The 21,889-nt window shown below is 36.0% G+C and overlaps 2 protein-coding genes across 6 annotated transcripts in view; one reads left to right on the top strand and one right to left on the bottom strand.

Annotated features, from left to right (window-relative positions):
* The window catches only part of LOC125868316 (serine/arginine-rich splicing factor RS2Z32-like), a 79,648-nt gene that overhangs the window by 4,525 nt on the left and 53,234 nt on the right, over nucleotides 1–21,889 (bottom strand). The window lies entirely within an intron of this gene.
* Nucleotides 924–21,698, top strand: LOC125868311 (SAC3 family protein A). Of its 5 annotated transcripts, none has more exons than XM_049548961.1 (14): nucleotides 924–1,164; nucleotides 2,229–2,297; nucleotides 3,842–4,684; nucleotides 5,452–5,892; nucleotides 9,432–9,533; nucleotides 13,195–13,292; nucleotides 13,748–13,910; nucleotides 14,920–15,414; nucleotides 15,532–15,672; nucleotides 15,858–15,917; nucleotides 16,934–17,064; nucleotides 18,152–18,285; nucleotides 18,367–18,596; nucleotides 21,165–21,698. In XM_049548961.1, the coding sequence occupies exons 2-14, from the start codon at nucleotides 2,244–2,246 to the stop codon at nucleotides 21,264–21,266; spliced, it is 2,994 nt and encodes a 997-aa protein (XP_049404918.1). In that variant the 5' UTR covers nucleotides 924–1,164; nucleotides 2,229–2,243; the 3' UTR covers nucleotides 21,267–21,698. The 5 variants fall into 5 exon arrangements, with proteins under 5 accessions (XP_049404918.1, XP_049404919.1, XP_049404917.1 ...); XM_049548962.1 differs by having other exon boundaries at nucleotides 925–1,164; nucleotides 3,842–4,690; nucleotides 14,986–15,414; XM_049548960.1 differs by having other exon boundaries at nucleotides 925–1,164; nucleotides 3,842–4,690; nucleotides 13,751–13,910.

Below are 21,889 nucleotides of genomic sequence, written 5' to 3' on the forward strand. Positions count from 1 at the left end.
AGATAAAATACTTTTTCTGCAAATTATTTGTGCCCCTTCCTTCACTTCATCCATGTCTAGCACTCTTTATATTTATTATGTTTGGTACTATTCTAGCTATTTAAAAGCTTTCATCGGTGATCTCTTTCTCATCTCGATTATTTTTGTGATACTCAATTATTATTCTAAGCGAAAATTGCATAATTGTATTGACCAAGTGTCTTTAGTATCAAAAACATGTTATATATACTCTATTCTAAACTATATATTTTATCTCAAAAATTCGAAATACTTATTCTGCAAATTATTTGTGCCCCTTCCTTCACTTCATCCATGTCTAGCACTCTTTATATTTATTATATTTAGTACTATTCTAGCTATTTAAAAGCTTTCATCAGTGATCTCTTTCTCATCTCGATTGTTTTTGTAATACTCGATTATTATTCTAAGCGAAAATTACATAATTGTATTGACAAAGTGTCTTTAGTATTAAAAACATGTTGTATATACTGTATTCTAAACTATATATTTTATCTTAAAAAATTGAAACAACAACAAAATAAACTAGTAAACCAAAAATGTTAAAAAATAATAATTCATTTAATTTGTGAAGTTTTACGAAATCGAGAGATCAACCATATATAATATATTACACAACAACAACGTATCCATATAGTTACACAATTGAAATTCAAAAAATATATAATATAAATAGATCTTACCTATCCATTAACGGATAAAAAATTATTTCTGATACACACTCGATTCAACGATACATTATACCAACTAAAAATGCAAAAAAGAACTCAAACGACCTCCCAAATTACGACCCGAATAAGTCAATCGGGTTGAAATTTTTTTCGACTGAAAATCAAGTTATGCATATATAAACACACAAATCTCCATATTTCATTTTTTCTACCGACGTTAGTTTCATAAATCAAAAATCTCTTCTTCAACATTGAATAATTCTGTTCTTCGAATCATAATTATACTGTAGTTTCTTACCAAATCAATATTGTAATCGTTCTTCGTTGCTAATCGTTCTCTGTTTTTTTTCCAATTTTTTTTGTTTTTTTTCGTCTCAATTTGCTTTGGTAATACATATAAGGGTGTTGCTTTGTTCGAGGTTGATTGTTTCTTCGTTCCTTGAAGGCTCAAGCTGTTCAATTTGTTCAGATTTTGGTTAGTTTTTAATTTTTCCCCAATTTATTTTAATTTATTAGAAAAAGCCCCTTTTTGTGAGATTAGAAAGTATGATTGATGTAGGAAAAGTTGCTGCTTTTGTTCCAATTCTAGCTAGTTTTTTTTCCCCTTTTTTTTGGACCTATAAACATGGTGAATGGACAAATCCGTAATTTGACATTTTGTACTTTGGGATTAAGGCAAGTTGAGACTTAAGGCAAGTGTTTGTGTTGGTAAATGCTTATCGGATGTGTTAAGGGTGTTGGGTATTTTATGCAAGTGAGATGACGACCACTTATGATATGGGTAGAAGTAGGATATTTACTGTTTGACTGATTTATGGTATCAGCATATGCTGGAAGCATGATATATGAGCTCTTTAGTTGTTAGATAACGACTTCAGCTTGTTTGGTACTGAGGCGTAATTGTTGTTGTTGAAGGTTGACTTGCAAATAGTCGAGATGATATTTAAAAAGTACATTTTTTGTGGGATTGGAACCTGCACATGTAATAGTTAGGATCCAAAGCATAGTGGACCTCAACTTGTTTGGTACTGAGGCGTAGTTGTTGTTGTTGAAGGTGGTCTTGCAAATAGTCTAGATGAAATTTATGAAGGACACTTTTTGTGGGATTGGAACCCGCTCATGTAATGGTGGGTAAGTGGAGTTGCATATTATGCTGTAATTCTAGTTCTCTTTTGTTTTTTCAAGTATTTTTGAGTGAGGGTTGATCCCTTAAATAGTTGGAATAGAAATGTAGAAACCACTTTTGTAGGTTTGGATTCCTGCACCTGTGACATAGGTAGGTGGAGATGTGATGATTAGGCTGCAGTTTCAGTCCTGGCTAGGTTCTTTCGTGCATAAAAATTGCTGGACTAAGGGGTGGTCGCATAAATAGTCGGGATAGAAGTGTAGAAAAGGATCCTTTTGTGGGATTTGAACCACCTATGAATGTAAGAAGGTGGAGTTGTAACCATTAGGCTGCAATTCAACTTATGACTATCTTTTTTCTTGTGTGGTGGTTTTGTTATAGATATCTGAATACTGAAATGTTTGGTTAAGCAGGATGTTAATGAGAGGATGATGAATCAAGGAAGTGCTACTATGACCACTTTGGATCCCAGTTCACAGGAGGTAACCACCCGAATTGTACTTCCTCTTCTCTAATCCAAACTTCGTTTCTGGAAAAAATGTATGACATTATGGTCCATATAGATTTCTGCTTGTTGCAATTTTTTTAACAGACTTAATATATGTAAATTGTGATGATGCTGTCAAAATGAACATAAGATAATGACGGGATGATGCCGATGGAATTGAAAGGTTTCAGTTTTTTCCTTTACTGTGAGAGAAGTGAGTTTTTCAGTTGTGCTGCTGCTGGTTTTTCTTTCTTATATTATTTATATATTTACTCCATCAATACCAAAAAGAATTGTTGTGTTAGGGTTATGTGGGTAAGCATAGTGGGAGATTCAGAACATAAGTGTTGTTGGTTTTACTTGGTTTTGAGTTGAAGGATGAGTTCTAAAATGTACATCTAACTCTATTTGTACCTGTTTTCACACAAATATAGGGTTCGACCGCAAACCTATGGGTTCTACTGAGCCCACGAACCCGTACTTGGATCTGCCATTGGTCATCTAATAGTCCGTGTGAATGTGGACATCGATTTAGAGTATTTTAGATAACATTTGTATATTTAGAAACTGTAAGAAGCAGTAGAATCACAAGATTTTATGTTAGGAAGTACTTAAAATTGTTTGATAGCACCCAAGGGTGTGGCCTTGTGGTCAATAAAGTGGTTGAGAACCCTGTGGTCTCAGGTTCAAAACTCAGTGGAGACAAAGCAAACACTAGGTGATTCTTTCCATCTGGCCTAGCCTTAGTTGACAGAGTTACCTATATTTGTTGCGGGTGGGAGATGGTAGATATCTTGTGGAATGAGTCGAGGTGCTCGAAAGCTAGCCCGGACACCATGCTCATAAAAAATAAAAATAAATAATTGTTTGAAAAATAATAATTAAAGAAAAGTTGTTTGACTTCTCACATAGTAACACTGCCTTTTTGAAATGTATGTACAACTTGTTAATGGTTAGTAATGAGATACACAAAAGTTAGAGTTCTTGATGAAGTAGCTATGACAAGTCACTTTGATACCGGAGAGACACAATTGACAGTCTTGTGCTGGTGATGTTTGTAAGTAGTAAATCAAGATGCCTTGTCTGTTTTATCCATCAATATAAGTATGAGGGGCAATACTAATATTGGTAAATTGGTGTGGCATGTTTATGTTCAACTAGCTTATCGTGGACATTGTTGGGCAACAATGTAGATAGATTTTGTGAAGGTCATATTTGATGCATTGTCTATCGACTATCCTTATGTTGAGAAACTGCTTCTTATGAGCCGAAACTGTGTGCTCTTGCCTTTTATGGTTAGGACATTCACTACATGTATGATATTTTGTCATTGTACACGTTGATTGATTAAATGTTTTCTTTACTTGAATGGTGAAAGCGTTAAATGCTTCTCCTCTCTCAGCCACCAAACTCTTTTAACTTGCTTATATTTACTTTTCTTTTGCAACTATATCATGTACCACTCTTGCTATACTTTGTTCTGGATAGGTGAGTTGATTTCTCATTATATGACTTTAAATCCTGTTTTTTCCTATATAGAATCATCAGGCTGTCGATCCAAACCAACATCACATGTCTTCATATTACACCCCTCCAAATTCTACAGTTGCACCATGGAGTGCTCATGGTGCAGATAGCTATGCCAGGGAAAATGGAGTTGTCTCACATTCTGGTTATGATCATGACCAACAAGCTGTGCCGCCTTCAAGGAATGTTCAAGATGGATTGAATGTTGCAACTAGTGCTACTACACCAAGTTCCGGTGCCACAAATGTTCAGCAGGATTACAGTAGCTATGGAACCTATCAAAGTACTGATCCTTATGGATACAACAATACAGGATATGCTGCTTACTATAGTGGCTATCAACAACAACCTAATCAATCCTATCCTCAGCCATCAGGAGCATATCAAAATACAGGTGCTCCTTATCAGCCCCTTTCCTCATTACAGAATACAGGGTCTTATGCTGGGCCTGCAAGTTATTCAAGCACTTACTACAATCCTGGTGATTACCAGACATCTGGAGGTTACACAAGTGGTGCTTACAATACCCAGACGAACGCGTGGCATGAAGGACAATATGCAACATACACTTCCCATCAGTATCCAAGCTACAATTCTGATTCGAATGCCGCATACAGTTCTACCACAGCTCCTGCGGCTTCACAGTATCAACAACAGTACAAGCAATGGGCCGATTATTACAACCATACACAAAATGATGTCCCCTGTGCTCCTGGAACAGAAAATATTTCCGTTTCTAATGTATCCAGTCTAAGTTGCCCTGTTCCTGCGGGATACTCATCTTCAGGTGTCCAGGCTCCGGCATCTCATGCTCCACCTGGAAAGCCAGAATCTGGTTTGCCGGCATTGTCTGCGGTGCAGGTTTTTCCTTTATATGCAATTCACAAATAAGTTACTCTGTTGGAGGTTTACTTATAATAGATGACTTTTATGCATGCGTAGAAACTCCTATGTGAATATCAATTGTCATGTAATTCACTTAGGAGGTGGTCGGATAGACTTTTTTTAAGTAGCTTATAAGCTAAAAGCCATAAGTTGGGAATACCCTTTTGGCTTTTAGCTTATTTTTGTACTTTTTCAGCCTAAAAGGAAGTGATTAAAACACTTCTTGTCTTTCCCGAACACCTCCAAAAATAAAAAAGAGCTTAAAAGCCTAAAACTACTTAGAATAAGTCAATCCAAACACCCTCTTAAAATTCAAAACCATGTTGAGTAATCAAAGAGATGGAAAAGATGGTGATAAATCATGTATTACACTCATATTTTAGGTTAATTTGCTATTTTAGTTGTTCTTTTGTTCAACAAGCTGCTAAAGATCTGGTAAGCAATGCCTTGTATGCTCTTTGAACTCTGCTGTCTAAATATCACTTCGTGTTTATTATACGTTTAATAATCTGGATATTCAACTTCTATCTTGTGCGAGTTGTTGAGTGCCAGCTATTCACCAGAAGAAGACATGTTATCTACTGTCATTGCAGTCAGTGCCTCATTTTTTTTGCTTTTCAATACTCAGTACATTGAAAAAAGCAACTTCATTTCTCTTTCCCTTCATGTTATGTACATTATGGAGTTCTTTTTGATTAGCCTGATTAACTTAACTTTCAATTTTTTTTTTGGGTCAGTCTCCTGCTGTAGGTGGAAATGTTCATGATAGTTACTGGAAACATTGGGCTCCCTCTTTCCAAAATCAGCAACCTGATCCAGTACAGTCTTATGGTCAAAAGCCTTTAGACATAACCCCTTCTCATGAAAACCTTCAACAAAGTTCTTCATGTCCCCAAGGACCAAGCACACAATATCAAGCCTCTTATCAGATGCCCTATAATTATCAGTCATCCTTGCCCACTGTGCAGCAAACTGTTACACCAGCAGACACAGGTAGTGCTAGCAAACTACAGATTCCCACAAACCCTAGAATAACTTCAACCATGACCATGGGATTACCAAAGCTGGATATGCAAAGCTCTACAACTAATGCAGCGGCCAGACCTGCATATGTCAGCGTTTCCTTACCAAAAACTAATGAAAAAGTATCATCTAATGCTGCAGATAATGCTCTCAAGGTCAGATACCTTTTTTACTTTGATCATTTCAGCAAGACATGCAGTCACAAATTGAGTTTTGTAACATAAGTTTGCATAATTGATGGGGAGAGTTTAGATGCTTGACTAAGATGATAAAGTTTTCACTTGCTTCTTGATAGTCTTTCATCTTGATAGTCAATTAGAAGTTTTCTGTGCTAGTGTTCCTTTATGTTTGTTGTAAGCTTCTCTTAGACCAGCCACCACTTGTGGAATTGCACTGGGTATGTTGTTGTAAGATTCTCTTAGAATTGGTCAAGTGATACTTTTTGATGAGGAGTCATTACGGATAATTTGTCGGAGAAAATTTGAAAACCAATGCATTAACCAATTCGAGGGGAGTACATATTGTAATGGAGCTAACAAACTCTTTTGTGTACTTACTATCTTTTGTACTATATTTGCATCTACTTGATGCCATTAACAAAACAACTCACTTCATCTAAAACCAAATTACCAATTGGAGGGGCCAGCCATTCTCCAAACTTCCATATATGCATTGATTAGACCTCTTTACACCCTTGGTTAAGTGGCACTTCTTAGGATCCGTCTTCTCATATAACTTGCCGAACTTTTTCTTCAAAAATAATGATACGAAGCTTGTGAGAAATATAGGAAAAGAATATTATTGAATTGTTGTGTTGTTTACATTATTACATTGAAATCCTATTTATAGACCCTAGAATACAATCCTTTACCAAGTAGGATACTATTTAGTATTTCTATTTCTATTACTATTACTATTCCTATTCTAATAGGATTGTATAAACCTATTTCTATTCTAATAGGATTGTATAAACATATCCCTATTCTAATAGGATTGTATAAACCTATTCCTATTCTAACACTCCCCCTCAAGCTAGTGCATACAATTCATGTACCTAGCTTGTTACAAATGTAATTAACACGAGGACTGATGAGGGGCTTGGTGATATATCTGCATGTTGATCACTCGACTTCACAAAATTGACAATCAATCTCAATGTGCTTGGTCTTCTCATGAAATACTGAATTTGATGCATAATGCCGATAAAACACAGAGTGATAAAATTACAGTGTTGGAACTTCCCAAACCAAGCTTGCAAAGACTGTTTCAGACCATAGAGTGACGTACGTAATCAACATACAAGGCTACTAAACTCCCCCTGAGCAACAAAATTAGGTGGTTGCTCCATATAGACTTCTTCACAATGCAGCGGTCGTTGTAAGTGCTCAAAATCTAGTATAAAGTATATGGATCATGTTGAAATCAATAGACGAGTCGATATCAAACAAGTCATCGAAAAACTGGCCAGAACATGCTAATATGCCGGAGTATTAGATTTGATGGCTAAAAGTGGTCACAATCTAAGAAATAAAATTATATGGGTAGGGTCGGAATGATGTCACAACCCAACTAGAAAATAAAAATAATATAGGATAGTTCGAATTGATGGAACGACCCCATTGAAAAAGATAAATAATATGGGTAGGGTCGGAATGATGGCACGACCCTGCTGAAAAAGAAAAATTATACGGGTAGGGTTGGAATGATGGCACAACCCTACGCAAATCAGATTTGAGGAGTCACCGGAAAGACGAATGGAACTATGCAAATCAAATCTGAGGAATCACTAAAAAGACACATGATGCTATGCAACTCAGATATGAGAAAATAGTTAGGAAAAATCCATGGTACTACACAAATTAAATATGAAAAGTAGTTCGGAGAGATGCACGGTGCTACGCAAATCAGATATGCAAAAAAAAGGTAGTCACCGTAAGGATGTCACGGTGCTACACAAATTATATATGAAAAAGTAGTCATTGGAATGATGACACAGTGTTACACAAATTAAATATGAAAAAGTAGTCACCAAAATGATGGCACGGTGCTACAAAAATTAAATATGAAACAGTAGTCACCGGAATGATGGCACGGTGCTACACAAATTAGATATAAGAAAGTAGTCACTGACCCAACTTTTGCTAACATAATTGTTGGCCAGACGGGCAACATATATGAGTAATAGCCGCCCGCCGGTAGCGAAAGCTCTTAGATTTTCTACCAAGATCGTAGAGGCTTTGATACCATGTTAAATTAAGTCTTAGGCCTAACTCACACCCCAAAAGCTAGCTCAAAGGGAGGAGGATTGCCGAAGCCTTATAAGGAGTCCACCCATCTCATTAACCACCGATGTGGGACTTTTGTCATTCTTTAACACCCCACCTTACACCCAGTGCTGCTTAGCATCTGGTGCGTGGGCAATTTTTGATTTTGGGGCCCCCAACATCGGGTGAATCGGGCCCTGCTCTGATACCATGTGAGAAATATAGGAAAAGAATATTATTGTATTATTGAATTGTTGTGTTGTTTACATTATTACATTGAGATCGATCCTATTTATAGACCCTATAATACAATCCTTTACCAAGTAGGATATTATTTAGTATTCCTATTTCTATTTCTATTACTATTCCTATTCTAATAGGATTGTATAAAACTATTCCTATTCTAACAAAGCTAATTAAATCCTATTAATAGCAAATTATCCTATGCGTTTGACAAGAATGATATAGTACTAATATAGCCCTATAAATAATCAATGAACCTCCAATAGTCTAAGTGTATTTGGTGTGTGGTATCGTTTTATCAATACTAGCAAGATTAACTTTATTTAATGCCTGGAGTTCCATATTTTCTTTGATTTGTGTGCTTTTAGTAAGGAAGGTTTATATTATGGGCGATATTGGCGGAATAGTTATGCAGAGGACTTTTTTTTGATAAGATGAGTGGTATTAATAACAGAATCAAGAAGATGCAAGATTTACAAGATAAGTCAATTGAGCTTACAAAAAAAATCTCTGGCTAACTATACAAACTATCTAAGCCAGAACTAATGAGTGCAATTGTTTCACTTTTTTTTTTTGATGAAGTAAATAGATTCATTTCAAGGAATCAAGAAGATGCAAGCTTTACAAGGATAGATCAGTTAAGCTCACAAAAAAAAGGATTTGTAGCCTCTTTCTAAGCTATAGAGCTAACAAAATCCATATTTCACTTGAAATACTCTTAACGGGTTTTTCAATTTTGGATTTTTTTCAAGTTGATGTTGAAATAATGATATAGTTATTATGGCTAAACTGGTAGGTTTGTATTAACTTGGTTTAATCACTTCTACAGGAAATTTCGATATTGGTAAGACTTCTGATTTTGCTGAACTTCTAAGGAGCAACTTTTTTTATATGATACTTTGATGATGCAATCTTCTATGTTGTTATGATTGACAGTTCAACTGTTAGGTTTTATTGATGAAATTTTTAAGTGCTCCTTGGTTGTGTTTTGTACCTTTGTCGCCACACAATCTGAGAAACCTTGGTATTTTATTCTAGTGGTAACTACATAGTTAGGAAAATGTTGACTATATAGTTGGGATAATGGTGACATGTGTAACATGGTATTTTTTGTTGCACTGCATCGAATAAGTGTCAGATTATTTATTTTCCTTGCTTAACTAAAGTGATCTTTCTGTTGTCTGCAGCCTGATACTTTTCCTAAATCACTTTGTGGTTATGTTGAAAGGGCTTTGGCTCGTTGCAAGGATGATACTCAAATGGTGGCATCCCAAGCTGTCATGAAGGAGGTATCTTAAGTGTATTTTTGAGATTTTCTCTCTTGGTCGTTTTCCAGTTCTTGCCATGTAATGCATACTGCATAGATATTATCGAGACTTAATGAAGAATTTTCAGATTGTATGGAGATAATAATGCTTTAAGGCCAGTTTAGCAAGCAGCAATTGAGTAACTTCCAATTTATGAATTGCTAGAGCATAGAGTGAAGAGCACTAATTTGGCTTAAAATTTGAAGTGGCATCGATGATGATGTTGCCAGAAAATTTAGAAAGAACTAAAATTAGAGACTTGAATACACATTTTTTTTTTTTTGAAACTGATAACTTACTTGAATACTCATTTTTATAGTACATAACATATGGGTTTTTAGCACTACATAGACATAACATTTCCCAACAGAAGGGTTTTGAAGATGGATAAAACATAATATTTTAGAGGTTCGACAGATTGACTGATTCAGCTCACAAGTATACATTTGGGATTTGAATGAAGACCAAGGTTCCTTATATATTATGTACTGGAGTATGATCCTGTTAGATTGAAGTCCTCCTGGTGATTTTTTTGTTCTGACCCTTTGAGGGAACTACAGTAGATATCTTAATGTTTTCCGAGACCTTTTTAATGTTTTCAACTGCTTCCTATATGAACATTCCACCCTTTGTTACTTGTCCCACCTCTTAGAGCTTTTGTTTTTACCTTTAATGGGTACCAAGAACCTAATTATGCTGGTTGTTTTTGTCCGTAATGCATTTTCTCAGTGGTGGGCTTCTAGAAGGTGCTTCTGATAAGAACATTATAGTAGTTCTATATCTGATAGCAATCTGCGTTCTTTCACCATCCACATCATGTTTATTTGTTTCTAGTTGACATTCATTACTTAATGGCGTGTTCAGTTCTGCTTCACAGCTCTGGATAAGGTAAAGTGACAAAAGGTTAGTTTTAGGTCCTGATGAGGGCATGTCTTGTGTCTTCAACTTGAGTTTGAACTTGTCAATCACATCATTCCAGCATCGTTGGTTTTGTATTTCTGTGGCATCAGTAATCGTGATGGCAAATTTGAAGGGTAGAATAGGACACAGGGCACCTCCTTTTACTTCTATAGAGCTAGAGAAAACACACGAGGAATTCATCGATGAACACCTAGAATTGAAATGCATAATGCAGCCAATAAAATTTTAATTCACCCTAGAACCCTCCTTGTGGGATTGCATTGGGTTTGTTGTTGTTGTTTTCCTAACCTGATTTACGAAAAGACTTCCTTCTTTTCTCTACCTTTACTTTTGGGCTAGTACTTTTATTCCATAAATACATCACCACGTAGGTGTTGCTATATACAAGCAAAAACACAGCCTTCCCTTTTTCACTCATCTATGGAGGTTGAGTTCAAGTAAAGAGTTGAATATATATATTATGTCCAAAAAATATAACCCTGAGTATACCTGATAAGTAACTTCTTTGGTTGCAAGACTGTATTCTCAATTGTATTCAATGTGCAAGTGCTTTAAGATTTGAAATTTCTTTTTGCACTTGTAGGGATGTCTCTACTGTCAGAACCCTCTCCCTTCCTCAATTTTTTTTGTATTAGCTACTCATGCAGCTGCCTATTACATTGAACAGATTGTAGTAATGAAGCAAACTGCTAACTTGAGTGTTGGGATTGTATTGTTTATGAAGTTTGTGACCTACAATGATCTTCTGCCTTAACTATTACTCCCTCTGTTTAAAAAAGAATGACCTCCTTTCCTTTTTAGTTTGTTTAAAATAGAATGACTTCTTTCCTTTTTTGGTAACATTTTACTTTCACCTTTCCACACGTGGCATGTTTAACACCACAAGATTAAGGGGCAATTATGTACATTTGACATAACTTTAATTTAGGACCACAAGCTTCAAAAGTCTTCTTTATTTTCTTAAACTTCGTGCCAAGTCAAACTAGGCCACTCTTTTTGAAATGGAGAAGTACTAGATATGAAAAGGCCCGTTAACGGGCCCAACATTACAGTCTTTAATTGTATTTGTACGTGGTCAATTATATTTTTAAACAATAAATTAATTTTTAATATGTTCAGGTAAACACAACAGAGAGTGATAATGGGCATTAAAAAAAATTATGCGTAATTTATTTAAGTTGCCACAACTAACATTAGAAGAGTATGTAATCTAATATTTTTGCCCCCAAGGCCTAGCTCGAGTGGCAAAAGGTGGAGGATATGTGGCTTAGGTCGCAGGTTCAAGCCCCACACCATGCAAAGCGAAGCCCGGTATTTAAGTGGAGAAGGGTAGAGGGGCAGGCTCACTATCCACCGAGATTAGAAGGCTGTGATTGGTCCAAAGGGCGGGTCACAGATGGATTTCTCGGTTATCAAAAAATAAAAATAAAAATCTAATATGTTTTTTAAACATTATGTCATACACAAAAATTGAAATTAAATAATAAACATGTGTTGGATATGAAATGCCACATTCTTTAATTATGTGTTAGCCTCATATCAACAAGTCATAAACCTCAAGGATGTTCCAATGGGGTAGATTTATATAATTAAATGAGATGACATGTTTTATGTAGTTAACATAACTATAGCTAATAGGCGTTTGTAACACGCGCACAGTTTTTTACCCCCCTCAAAATCTTACCAAAGATGTCTAATATTAACACTTTATCATGTGTTTAGGTGTTCAATCGGAACAAGTCTTAGTTTGAGCATCGAAATAAAATTGACTGGCAAATTTAATAAGCTATTAATATATTAAGTCAAGTAATTAATTCATCTTATTAAATAATAATAAAATACCATTTTTATCTAACACACGACAACATTTCTGTTTAGTTTTTTTTTTTGTATATCACAAAATAATAGAAACTACGAGTAACACTACGTTTATGTTGTCTATCTTAAAGATGAAAATGAAATTTATTGGAATACAATTTTAGCTTTGTTAGCATGATAAATATTAGTTTTAAATGTTTTGATCATGGTTAGATGATACATACTTAAAAGTATTTGTGTCACTTATGTCTAGTGAAAAATCATTACATGTGGTTTCAAATCATAAGTTATGTTTGTAAGTTTTCTATCTAGATTTAATTGATAATGTCTTTTAATAAAGTTCTTTTTTAAATGAATTATAGTTACATATAATACAAGTTTGAAAGAAAAATTATCGGACCAAATAAAAAAAATATTACTATTACATTTGATTGAACATATAGTATGTTGGTGACGTTTAGTGAAGCTTGAATGACAAATAGGGTCCACAAAATATGAATGAAACTGATAATGGCTTGACATTTTAAATTTATAATGGACAATTAAATTGAAATGATATAAAGAGAATGGACCCATTATATTACATGTGACTAGAGGCAATTGGTAAGGAAATAAGATAAGATCAACTGATCAAGTACATAGTACAATTTGTATTGCTCATGTACAACTCTTCATAGCCATGGTTGTCCTTTCATGGCTCTTCTATTTAACTATTATTTTGCATCCCATCTACAGTAGTGTCAGTGCTGATATTATTGAGTAATGTTTGAGCTGTTTGCAACATAATGAGTCATAGTTGATCGAGTAACATTTGATTTACTTGTACTATAATGATATGTCGTTTTATTGATGTGTGGTTCTTTGTCTTGCCCCCTCTGTTACTTAAATGTACCATAATCTGCAGATTATCACAAAGGCAACTGCTGATGGTACACTTCATACGAGAGACTGGGACACCGAGCCTCTTTTCCCCATGTCCAGTGTGGATGCAGATAAGAAGGAGTATGCTATCTACTCTTCCCAAAACTGATATGCAAACCTTATGCATGCACATGCTGTGTGCTCACACAAAAATCTAAATATATACAATGCACGCATGTGTGACTTACCAAAGTAGCTGTCATAGGGCATGAATGTCAATTACTGTATCTCATCTCTGCATTTGTACTTCACCTAGCATATGGTTGTTATCTTACAGCTAGTGTAGTAATTTTTGCCTCAGTAGTTAGAAACAAACTTCTTGTTCCTCCTTTTTCCCATTCATTTTTATTTTTGCTGAAGTATTTGTTTAACAGTTAAAAGCAAAACACTTCTGCGTATATAGTGTAGTTTCCCTGATTAGGGAACATAATCATGAACATGAGCCTTTTCCCCTTTATGCTGATGAATTTTCCCTCATAGTTAGATATCTTTTATCAAATTCAAGGACTATTTTGACTTCTTCCTTTTCTCTGCAGAAGAGTAATATTCTCAGCTCCAGTTTCTTCATCTCCAAAAAGTAAAAGAAGTCCGAGTAGGCGATACAAAAGTAGGTGGGAGCCTTTAGTAGAGGAGAAACCAACCATCCAACCTGCATCAGTCACTCCTGATGCTTCTAAGTATGGTAGTTGGAATAGACAGGTAATAGTTTTCTGCCTTTGAAGATAAAAGGTTTTACAGTTATCTCTTTCTATTTTTCACCAACTTCAGCCTCTTGCTTGAAATGAAGAAGCTAAAGAAGTGGTGTCTAGGTTGCCGAGTGGCTTATTTATCCGCACCAGGATTCTCCAGCTTCATGACTTTACTTTCTATTCTGGCTCCTTCCCTGGTTTACTTATCCCGATTATTTTGTCCCCTTATTTTTTGGTGATCGATAAATCTAAATGTGCATAGTATCAACCAAAAAATATGTTCAATTCTATCAGTTCTTTATCATACTTATTGTGCCAGAGATTGGAATCAGCTTATTTTGAAAAGTGCTTTTCAAAAAAGTAATTTTAGGGAGAAGCAGTTTGTGTTTGGCCATCAAATTTAAAAAGCACTTTTGAGTAATAAGTAGTGTTTGGCCAAGATTTTTAGAAGTGCTTCTAAGTGTTTTTTTCTTGAAGCAATTTTGGGGAAATTAGTTTTTTTAGCGTGTGAAAAACAACTTCTGCTACTCACAAAAGCACTTGTTTTCTCCCAAAAGCTTAGTCAAACACTTCACTGTTTTTTAAATAAGCACTTTATAGAAAAAATACACATTTTTGGCCTTCCAAAAGCTTGGTCAAACAGGCTATTAGTCCAGGTTTCTTAGAGCATAATAGTATGATACAAGTGGAATCAACCAGCGACTACTTTTTGGGTTAGGTAGCATACTATGTTTTTCTTTGCATCGCATGAACCAAAGCGGCTTCTTAGGCAAGATCACATTGGATCTATTACTGTGTCAAGGGGTGTTAAATTGTTGTTTTAGGTACACAAGTGGAACTCTGTCCTGACCCAGCTATGATTTTTCTTACATGAGATTGGCACATCTGGTACTGGTCTTTTTGGCTTAGTGCTACTTAAATCTTAAAGCCTGGGGTATTCTAATCTTTTGCTTCCGTCAGTTTGGCACTAGATCCATATGACCAAATAAAATGTCTCTCATCTGAGTGATTGCATACAGTTTTCAGGTGGAAAGTCAGATAACAAGGTGAATAATTCGAGTCATGTGAAATTTTCTTTACCACAGCGGAAAACCCCCAAAACTGATGTCTTTAGGCCAGCTAAGAGGCAGTGTGTTGGTGATGGAATGGATGCGACAGGTAACGGTGAAGCATCCAGTGATAGTGATAAGGAACGAAGTCAATCAGCCTATAAATCTGCTGCAGGAGCAGCGGCAGATACACCAGAGGAAAGAAGGAGGCGTGAAAATCGATCAAAGCGTTTTGAGAGAGGGCATGGAAGTCGCATAGCTGCTAATGATAATCGATCCAGAAATGGAGGAGCTGGAAATGTGTATGCAAGGAGGGCTACTGCCTTGGTGCTTAGCAAAAACATTGAGGAAAATGGTAACTGTGCTGTTGAAGATATTGATTGGGATGCTCTTACTGTCAAAGGAACCTGCCAGGAAATTGAGAAACGCTACTTACGTCTTACTTCTGCACCTGACCCTGCAACGGTAGTCTGTTGATTCTTTCTGTTGTTACTTGAGATTCAAGGGGAATGCATTATATCTATTGACAATTTTCACTTCGCAAGTTTTGATGATTTCTCAAAAGTAATTCTGCTTTTGCAGGTGAGACCAGAAGAAGTCTTAGAAAAAGCATTAAACATGGTTCAAACTTCTCCGAAAAACTACCTTTACAAATGTGATCAGTTAAAATCAATACGGCAAGATCTTACGGTCCAACGCATACGCAACGAGTTAACAGTCAAGGTATAGTTCCTTATGATAATTTCACTATTCAAATGGAGCAAGACATAAAATTTTCATCATCATATACACTGGCAATTCTAGGAACTGAATTTATTTTCTGAAAATGATTGATATGAACTTTCTTTACAATAGATCTTGTATTATTTTTTCTTATTAATATCTTCTTCACCCGCCTTCTGTTTTAGGTGTATGAAACACATGGTCGGTTGGCAATAGAAGTTGGGGATTTGTCGGAATATAATCAGGTATCTCCTTCCCATGGTGGGAATTTACTCGCAGAATTTGTCATAACTTCTTATAATCTTAATCCCTCTCTGAAGTTTCTTGTATGCTAGTGTGTTTGAAAGTACTTCCACGCAGTTTATATTTCAGTTGGACACTTCTTTGTTTTAATGTTAGTGAATGCTGGATCCTTTTTACAGTCAAGTTTATGTACTAATTTATAGAATTTAGTTAAGAGTGAAATCCCTTACTGGGGCTTCCAATCCAGAAGTTTAAGTATATCAGGGTGAAATGTTTTTGGCTCTCTATGGACAATTTATGCTACCTTTTTCCATGGTCCAAATCCTTTTATACACCGGCACTTGCAAGGGAGGTTTAGCTGGTAAAATGCAATATGATTATTTGTTAGTATTGCCATTATAGTTCTTATAGCCCTTTCAGGTTTCACTTCTCGTATAAGAATGGTCCACTTTATGCCACAAATAAGTCCTTATTTTGAATTATGTGGATACATAAATGGCATATTGTCTCTGTTGGTGTTTACTAATAATGTTGGGTCACTCCTTCCTGATGCTTTATTGGTACTTTGGCATTACTTGATTGGATCACTGCCCACATTTTTCCGGCTTCACCTATATCCTTTTTCTTTTCTAGATGCAGATTCTTTCTGCTAGCGTCCTACTTTGGTCTTTGTCAACACGCAAAGCAGCATTGTGTTCTGAGCAGTAAATTTATATGTATAGCTGCTTATGTATTTTGATTAAAGAAATGTAGATGTTCCCCACCTCCTCCCTAAAATCGTTTGGTTGTGTTGGAAAGTTTTTTTCTGAACTATTACCTTGATATGTTTTTAAAACTTTTCAATTTTTTTCTTGTTTTAAATGAGTATGCATGCTGGCACAATTGCAATATTGAATTGCGTTGGACCAAAGTTTTTGGACATGTCATGAACAAATGTGTAATTTGCTGCGAAGACATCATTGGTTTATCTGCTTCAGTGTTACTCTTAGACTTACTCTCTTAGTTCTGGTATATGCAGTGTCAGTCGCAGCTAAAAACGCTTTATGCAGAAGGAATCAAGGGATGTGATATGGAATTTGCTGCATATAATCTACTCTGTGTTCTTTTGCACTCTAGTAACAACAGAGATCTGCTATTAGCGTTGTCTAGGTCAGTCAGCTACTTACTATACTGGTTTTCTTGCGTTCTTTTTTGTGAAACTTTTGCAAGTCTTGTCGTGTTGCTTATTTCTCTGCTTCCATTCTATTCTGTGATTTGGTTTGCGAGCACCCAAAGTACTTTTGCTGTTCCTCTGGTTAGTCCTTTTTAGGCATCTGCAACGGCAATAGGGAAGAAAAAAAAAAGAAGAGGTGATCTGGTAAGATTTGCATGTAACATAATTTCATTCGTGACATCCTTGCTTCCTGCAACCTTAATGATGATTGTGAGGTTAAATTGCAGCAGACAGATGTTGACAAATCCTCTATGGTTTATTCCTTCTAGTTATGACTTAGCTATGCAACAGGTTCAACCAGTGTGGATCACCAACTCATATCTTTTGCTACTTATGACTTATGAGTCTGCATGACTATTCACTGGCTAGTTAGACTTGTGCATTTTAATTCCTGACCTCTATGCAAAACTTTATTACCTTTTCATTTTTGACCTTAATATAAACATAAGCTTGTCAAAGTTTAGGCTAAATCAGAACAGTTAAGCTCATACTTAATTTAGGAGTGTGTCCATTCCCCTGATCATCTTAATTTGTTATGCAAGGAGAAAACCAAAAGAAAAAAGAAGATAGAGACTTGAGGTGGGAAGGGATGGGTTTTGGGGGTGTGATAGTGAGGAAGGGAGTGAGGGGGAAGAAAGCAGAAGACAGAGTGTGTGAAGAGAAGATGGAAAGTTACCTTTCAAGTGAACCTAGAATAAAGAAAAAAGGGCATCAACTTATGTAGTTATGTTTAAGTTGAATAGAAATCTCAAATGTCACAATTTAGTCCATAGCTCAAAGGAGTTTATTTTATATTGCAAAAGGTAACACTAGTGCCACAGAGGGAAAGTGAATTGTAGTCTTTCTGTGGTCTAATCCATTATTTTTGTCAAACTCATAGTATATCTGGCTTCAATTTCCATACACCTGGGTGGTGGTAGCTTGAGAAAATCTGCTCAAAATATGGTCAATACATACTGGAAAACCTCCTCTTATCAAACTTGCAATGTTAAAACTATTTTGTTGTGCATTTTCCTTTTCCAGATTACCAGCAGAGGCTAGACAGAACGATGCTGTTAAACATGCTCTATCAGTTCGAGCAGCTGTGTCCACTGGAAACTATGTTGCCTACTTCAGATTATACAAGACAGCTCCTAATCTTAACACGTGTCTTATGGGTGTGTTTTGTTCTGAATGGTTGATAATTTAGCTATTGCATTTTTTTTGCTAAATTTGATAATGTGTACTTGTCTTTGCAGATCTATATGCTGATAAAATGCGATATGCGGCTGTTAGATGTATGTCTCGTTCAAATCGGCCTACTGTTCCGGTCACCTACATTGCCCAGGTTCTAGGCTTCACAAGTGTCGTATCAACAACTGAAGAAAGCGAGGACACAGATGGTGCTGAGGATTGTGTGGAATGGTTGAAAGCCCATGGTGCATGCCTCACTTTCGATAGTTCTGGAGAGATGCAGTTTGATGCAAAGGTGCGTTGCCTCCTGATTTATACAGAAATATTTAATGCCAACCGCTCTACAAGTAGCAGCATGGTATGGATGTGTCGATAGGTGACAATGGAAAGAAATAGCAAACAAGGAAAATTCACAAAGAAAATAAGAATAGACTAAGACGAGATAGAAAGATAGGATCTAGGAACCAAATTGATAGAATTCAGCCACAATTAGTATATGAAAATAATTACATCCTCTAACAATTGATCCAAAGATATGAAATTTACTGGAGGAAGATACACCTTCAATAGCAACCCCAAGGAGTTCTTCAAGAACCCAAAAGGTCTCTATATAGAGCCTCACAAACATATCATTCAAAACTAGGTAAAAAATGCACATTACTCAAACTCAATACTACTAGCTAAACAATGGGCTTGCGCCCAAGTCCAAGTACTTAAGATAATAGAAGTGCTAACATAACAAAATGAGTCTTGGGCTAGTGGGACGTGTGGAGCCATGCTCGATTCATCCTAGAAACTCTAATAGTGGTCAAAACTTGGTCAGCTCGTAGTTAACACTGGTCTACCATGGTTAATATTGGTCAAACCCCTCAACTCTAGATCAAACTTTGTAAAGCCTTCTGGTCTTGTCAATGATGTATGCTTGTGTTATGCAATCTATCCGACACATGTCACGAGCTCGAACCATGTCAATGCCTGGTAGTGGTGTTCATGGTTCGGTTTTTTGTTGGTTTGCCTCTAAAGGAAACCAAACCAGTTAAGTCGGTTTTTCAGATGTTGGAATCAAACCAAACCAATTAAGTTGGTTTTTTCATTGCTTCAGTTTTTGTCGGTTAGTTCGATTTTTGCTGTTTTTTTAAATGCGTGACAATATACCTCCAAGCACATATTAGATCAACTATTTTCAACATTTCATTACCAAATCAATTACTCTTTTAAGGGAAGAAAGAACTATATATATACAAGTTATATATGTAGCTTCTTCGAGAAAATTGTATGCATTGTCCAAGAATTTAGCCATTTAAAGGAACTTGATAAAACTTCTTACGTTGTGATTTACCAAGATATCTCGATGATAATTGAATTAAACAATGATGAATAATTAAAGGACTCACAAAGAAGTTATTTTGAACATGAAATAGAATCTTGTAATTATCAACAGAAAGACTACAGCGGGAACTAGAAAGTAAAGGTAAATAATTTAATTAGTATAAAGCAAATACCTAGATTATGAACCAATAGTGCAATAAATATGTTGGAGTTCCACATCGGTGGGATAAGGGGTCCTTGGTTTCTTCTTATGGTCTTGGCGATTCTCCCGGAGCTAGCTTTTGGGGTTGAGTTAAGTCCAAGGTCCATTTAACATAATACTAGAGCAGGACCCATTTCAATTCAAATTTTCCGATGCTGGACCCCATATTAAAATTGCCCACGCTCCATATGTCTCTTGTGTGTGAGGGGTGCGTGTGTGAAGAGTCCCACATCGAGGGTAAAGGGGATCGGTGGTCTCTCTATATGGTTTGGACAGGCCTCACCTCATGTACGTACTTTTGAGGTTGAGTTAGGCCCAAGGTCTATTTCTTTATTATGGTATTAGAGCCCGTTCCATCCCAATTCATTGTTTTAATGTTTTGTCTTATATTGTCCACGCTCCAAATGTCCAGCTCTGGGCCTGTGGGGTGGTGGGTGGGAGTGTTGGAGTCTCACATAGGTGGGATAAGGGCCCTTGGTCTCCTTATATGATCTTGGACAATTCTTTCTTCATGGGCTTAGCTTTTGGGGTTGAGTTAGTTTGTACCGTAAAATTTTAAAAATTGTGAATAAAAATACACTCTTCATAATTTTTAACTAAGGTATTTATGTAGTCAATTTGATTTGGTTATTTATTCCTTAAAACCAAAACCAAATCAAATTGTCAGTTTTTAAAATTTAAAACCAAAACCAAAACCAAACCGAACCAAAAAATGTCTATTTCTTCTTTTGTTTTTCTGTTTTCCGTGAACACCCCTAGTACCTGGTATATGTATAACGTAGAGGGATGGGCTCATACTGTGCTGAGTTTTGAACCTGTGGGCTAATTGGGTTTTGGCCAGCTTACACACTGAGGATTTCTCAGTTATGAAATAAAAAAAGAATCTAAAACACCCGAGGATCACTCGTAACTGGTTCACAAAGTTCAGGTTCCTTTCTCCTTTCTGTTGGAGACTTTCAATATGAAAAAGAATTCTTCTGCAGTATTTATCCCTAGGGGTTGTACTTCATTCTTCAGACAACATTTTCTCGATTTTTTTGTGTTGTTCCCAATCAGGTATAAATGGTTTCTATCTTCTTATTCTTCTGCTCCTCTTAATCTGCTGTTCAAGAACCATTCTTCTAAATGATTATTTAGAATTATATTTCTTTCTTTATGGGATGGATGCTTTTAGCAACTGTTTATGTAGATCTGTTATGATCAGGGGATTTTATATTAGCACCTTAACTTGGTCCAAACTTTGTTCACTCCTTTTGGTTTTTCTCTTTTTTTATTTTGTTTTCTTCCGTGAAATGCTATACGCTGACAGTTCATTTGTTCCTAAATGCGCAGGCATCTGTGTCAACTCTCTATATGCCAGAACCTGAAGATGCTGTGTCACATGGAGATGCCAGTCTCGCTGTTAATGATTTTTTGACACGAAATCTGGTGTAGGAACCTCATTCACTTGTTGACAATAGTGGGGGATCCAATGCTAGGACAATGCTTCTGCTCCAGATACAAGGGGAAAGTAAATCCAGTCCTGGGTATTCATACAGGAACTCGACAAGGTTCGTTTGATTACAACAATACAAAAGACGGATAATTGTAAAACGTGTACTGCAAGAAGCTGTTTCTACTGGTGTGGGGGATGTATGTGTAATGGCTCAATCCTGTGGTTTAATCTCTGATTGGGGAATTCTTGATTCTTTTAGAGACAGCAATATACATAGAGATAGAGGGACCATAATCATAAGCAACAGCTACCTGTACTGTAGTTTGGATCCAGAATTGATGTATATTTGCTTACCTAGCCTGCAGTTGTAAGATAGGTGATTCGAAATTCGCCGATTTTGTTGATCCGACATGTTAGGATTCGACAAGCTTAATAATACCACTTTCTGTTTCATCCTTTTTTCTGTTGAACATTTCTGTTTATGTTGTTCTTCCTTCATATTTGCTTTACTAGAAAAGGCGAAATAATCAATGTGATTGAGTGATATGGAAGGAACCAATCATCAAGAGGTGCGGTGAGATGATTAGATTTCTTTCCCCTTTTAGCTTGAGGTCTCGAATTT

The sequence above is a fragment of the Solanum stenotomum genome, chromosome 6 (genome assembly GCF_019186545.1).
Source record: "Solanum stenotomum isolate F172 chromosome 6, ASM1918654v1, whole genome shotgun sequence".
NCBI lineage: Eukaryota > Viridiplantae > Streptophyta > Magnoliopsida > Solanales > Solanaceae > Solanum > Solanum stenotomum.

Excerpts from the sequence above, each read along its gene's own strand:
- LOC125868311 (XM_049548959.1), top strand. The coding sequence starts at position 2,244 with ATGATGAATCAAGGAAGTGCTACTATGACCACTTTGGATCCCAGTTCA. Across the intron at positions 2,298-3,841 it reads TGGATCCCAGTTCACAGGAG|AATCATCAGGCTGTCGATCC; the intron begins GTAACCACCCGA and ends TTTCCTATATAG. Across the intron at positions 15,918-16,933 it reads ATTTGTCGGAATATAATCAG|TGTCAGTCGCAGCTAAAAAC; the intron begins GTATCTCCTTCC and ends TGGTATATGCAG.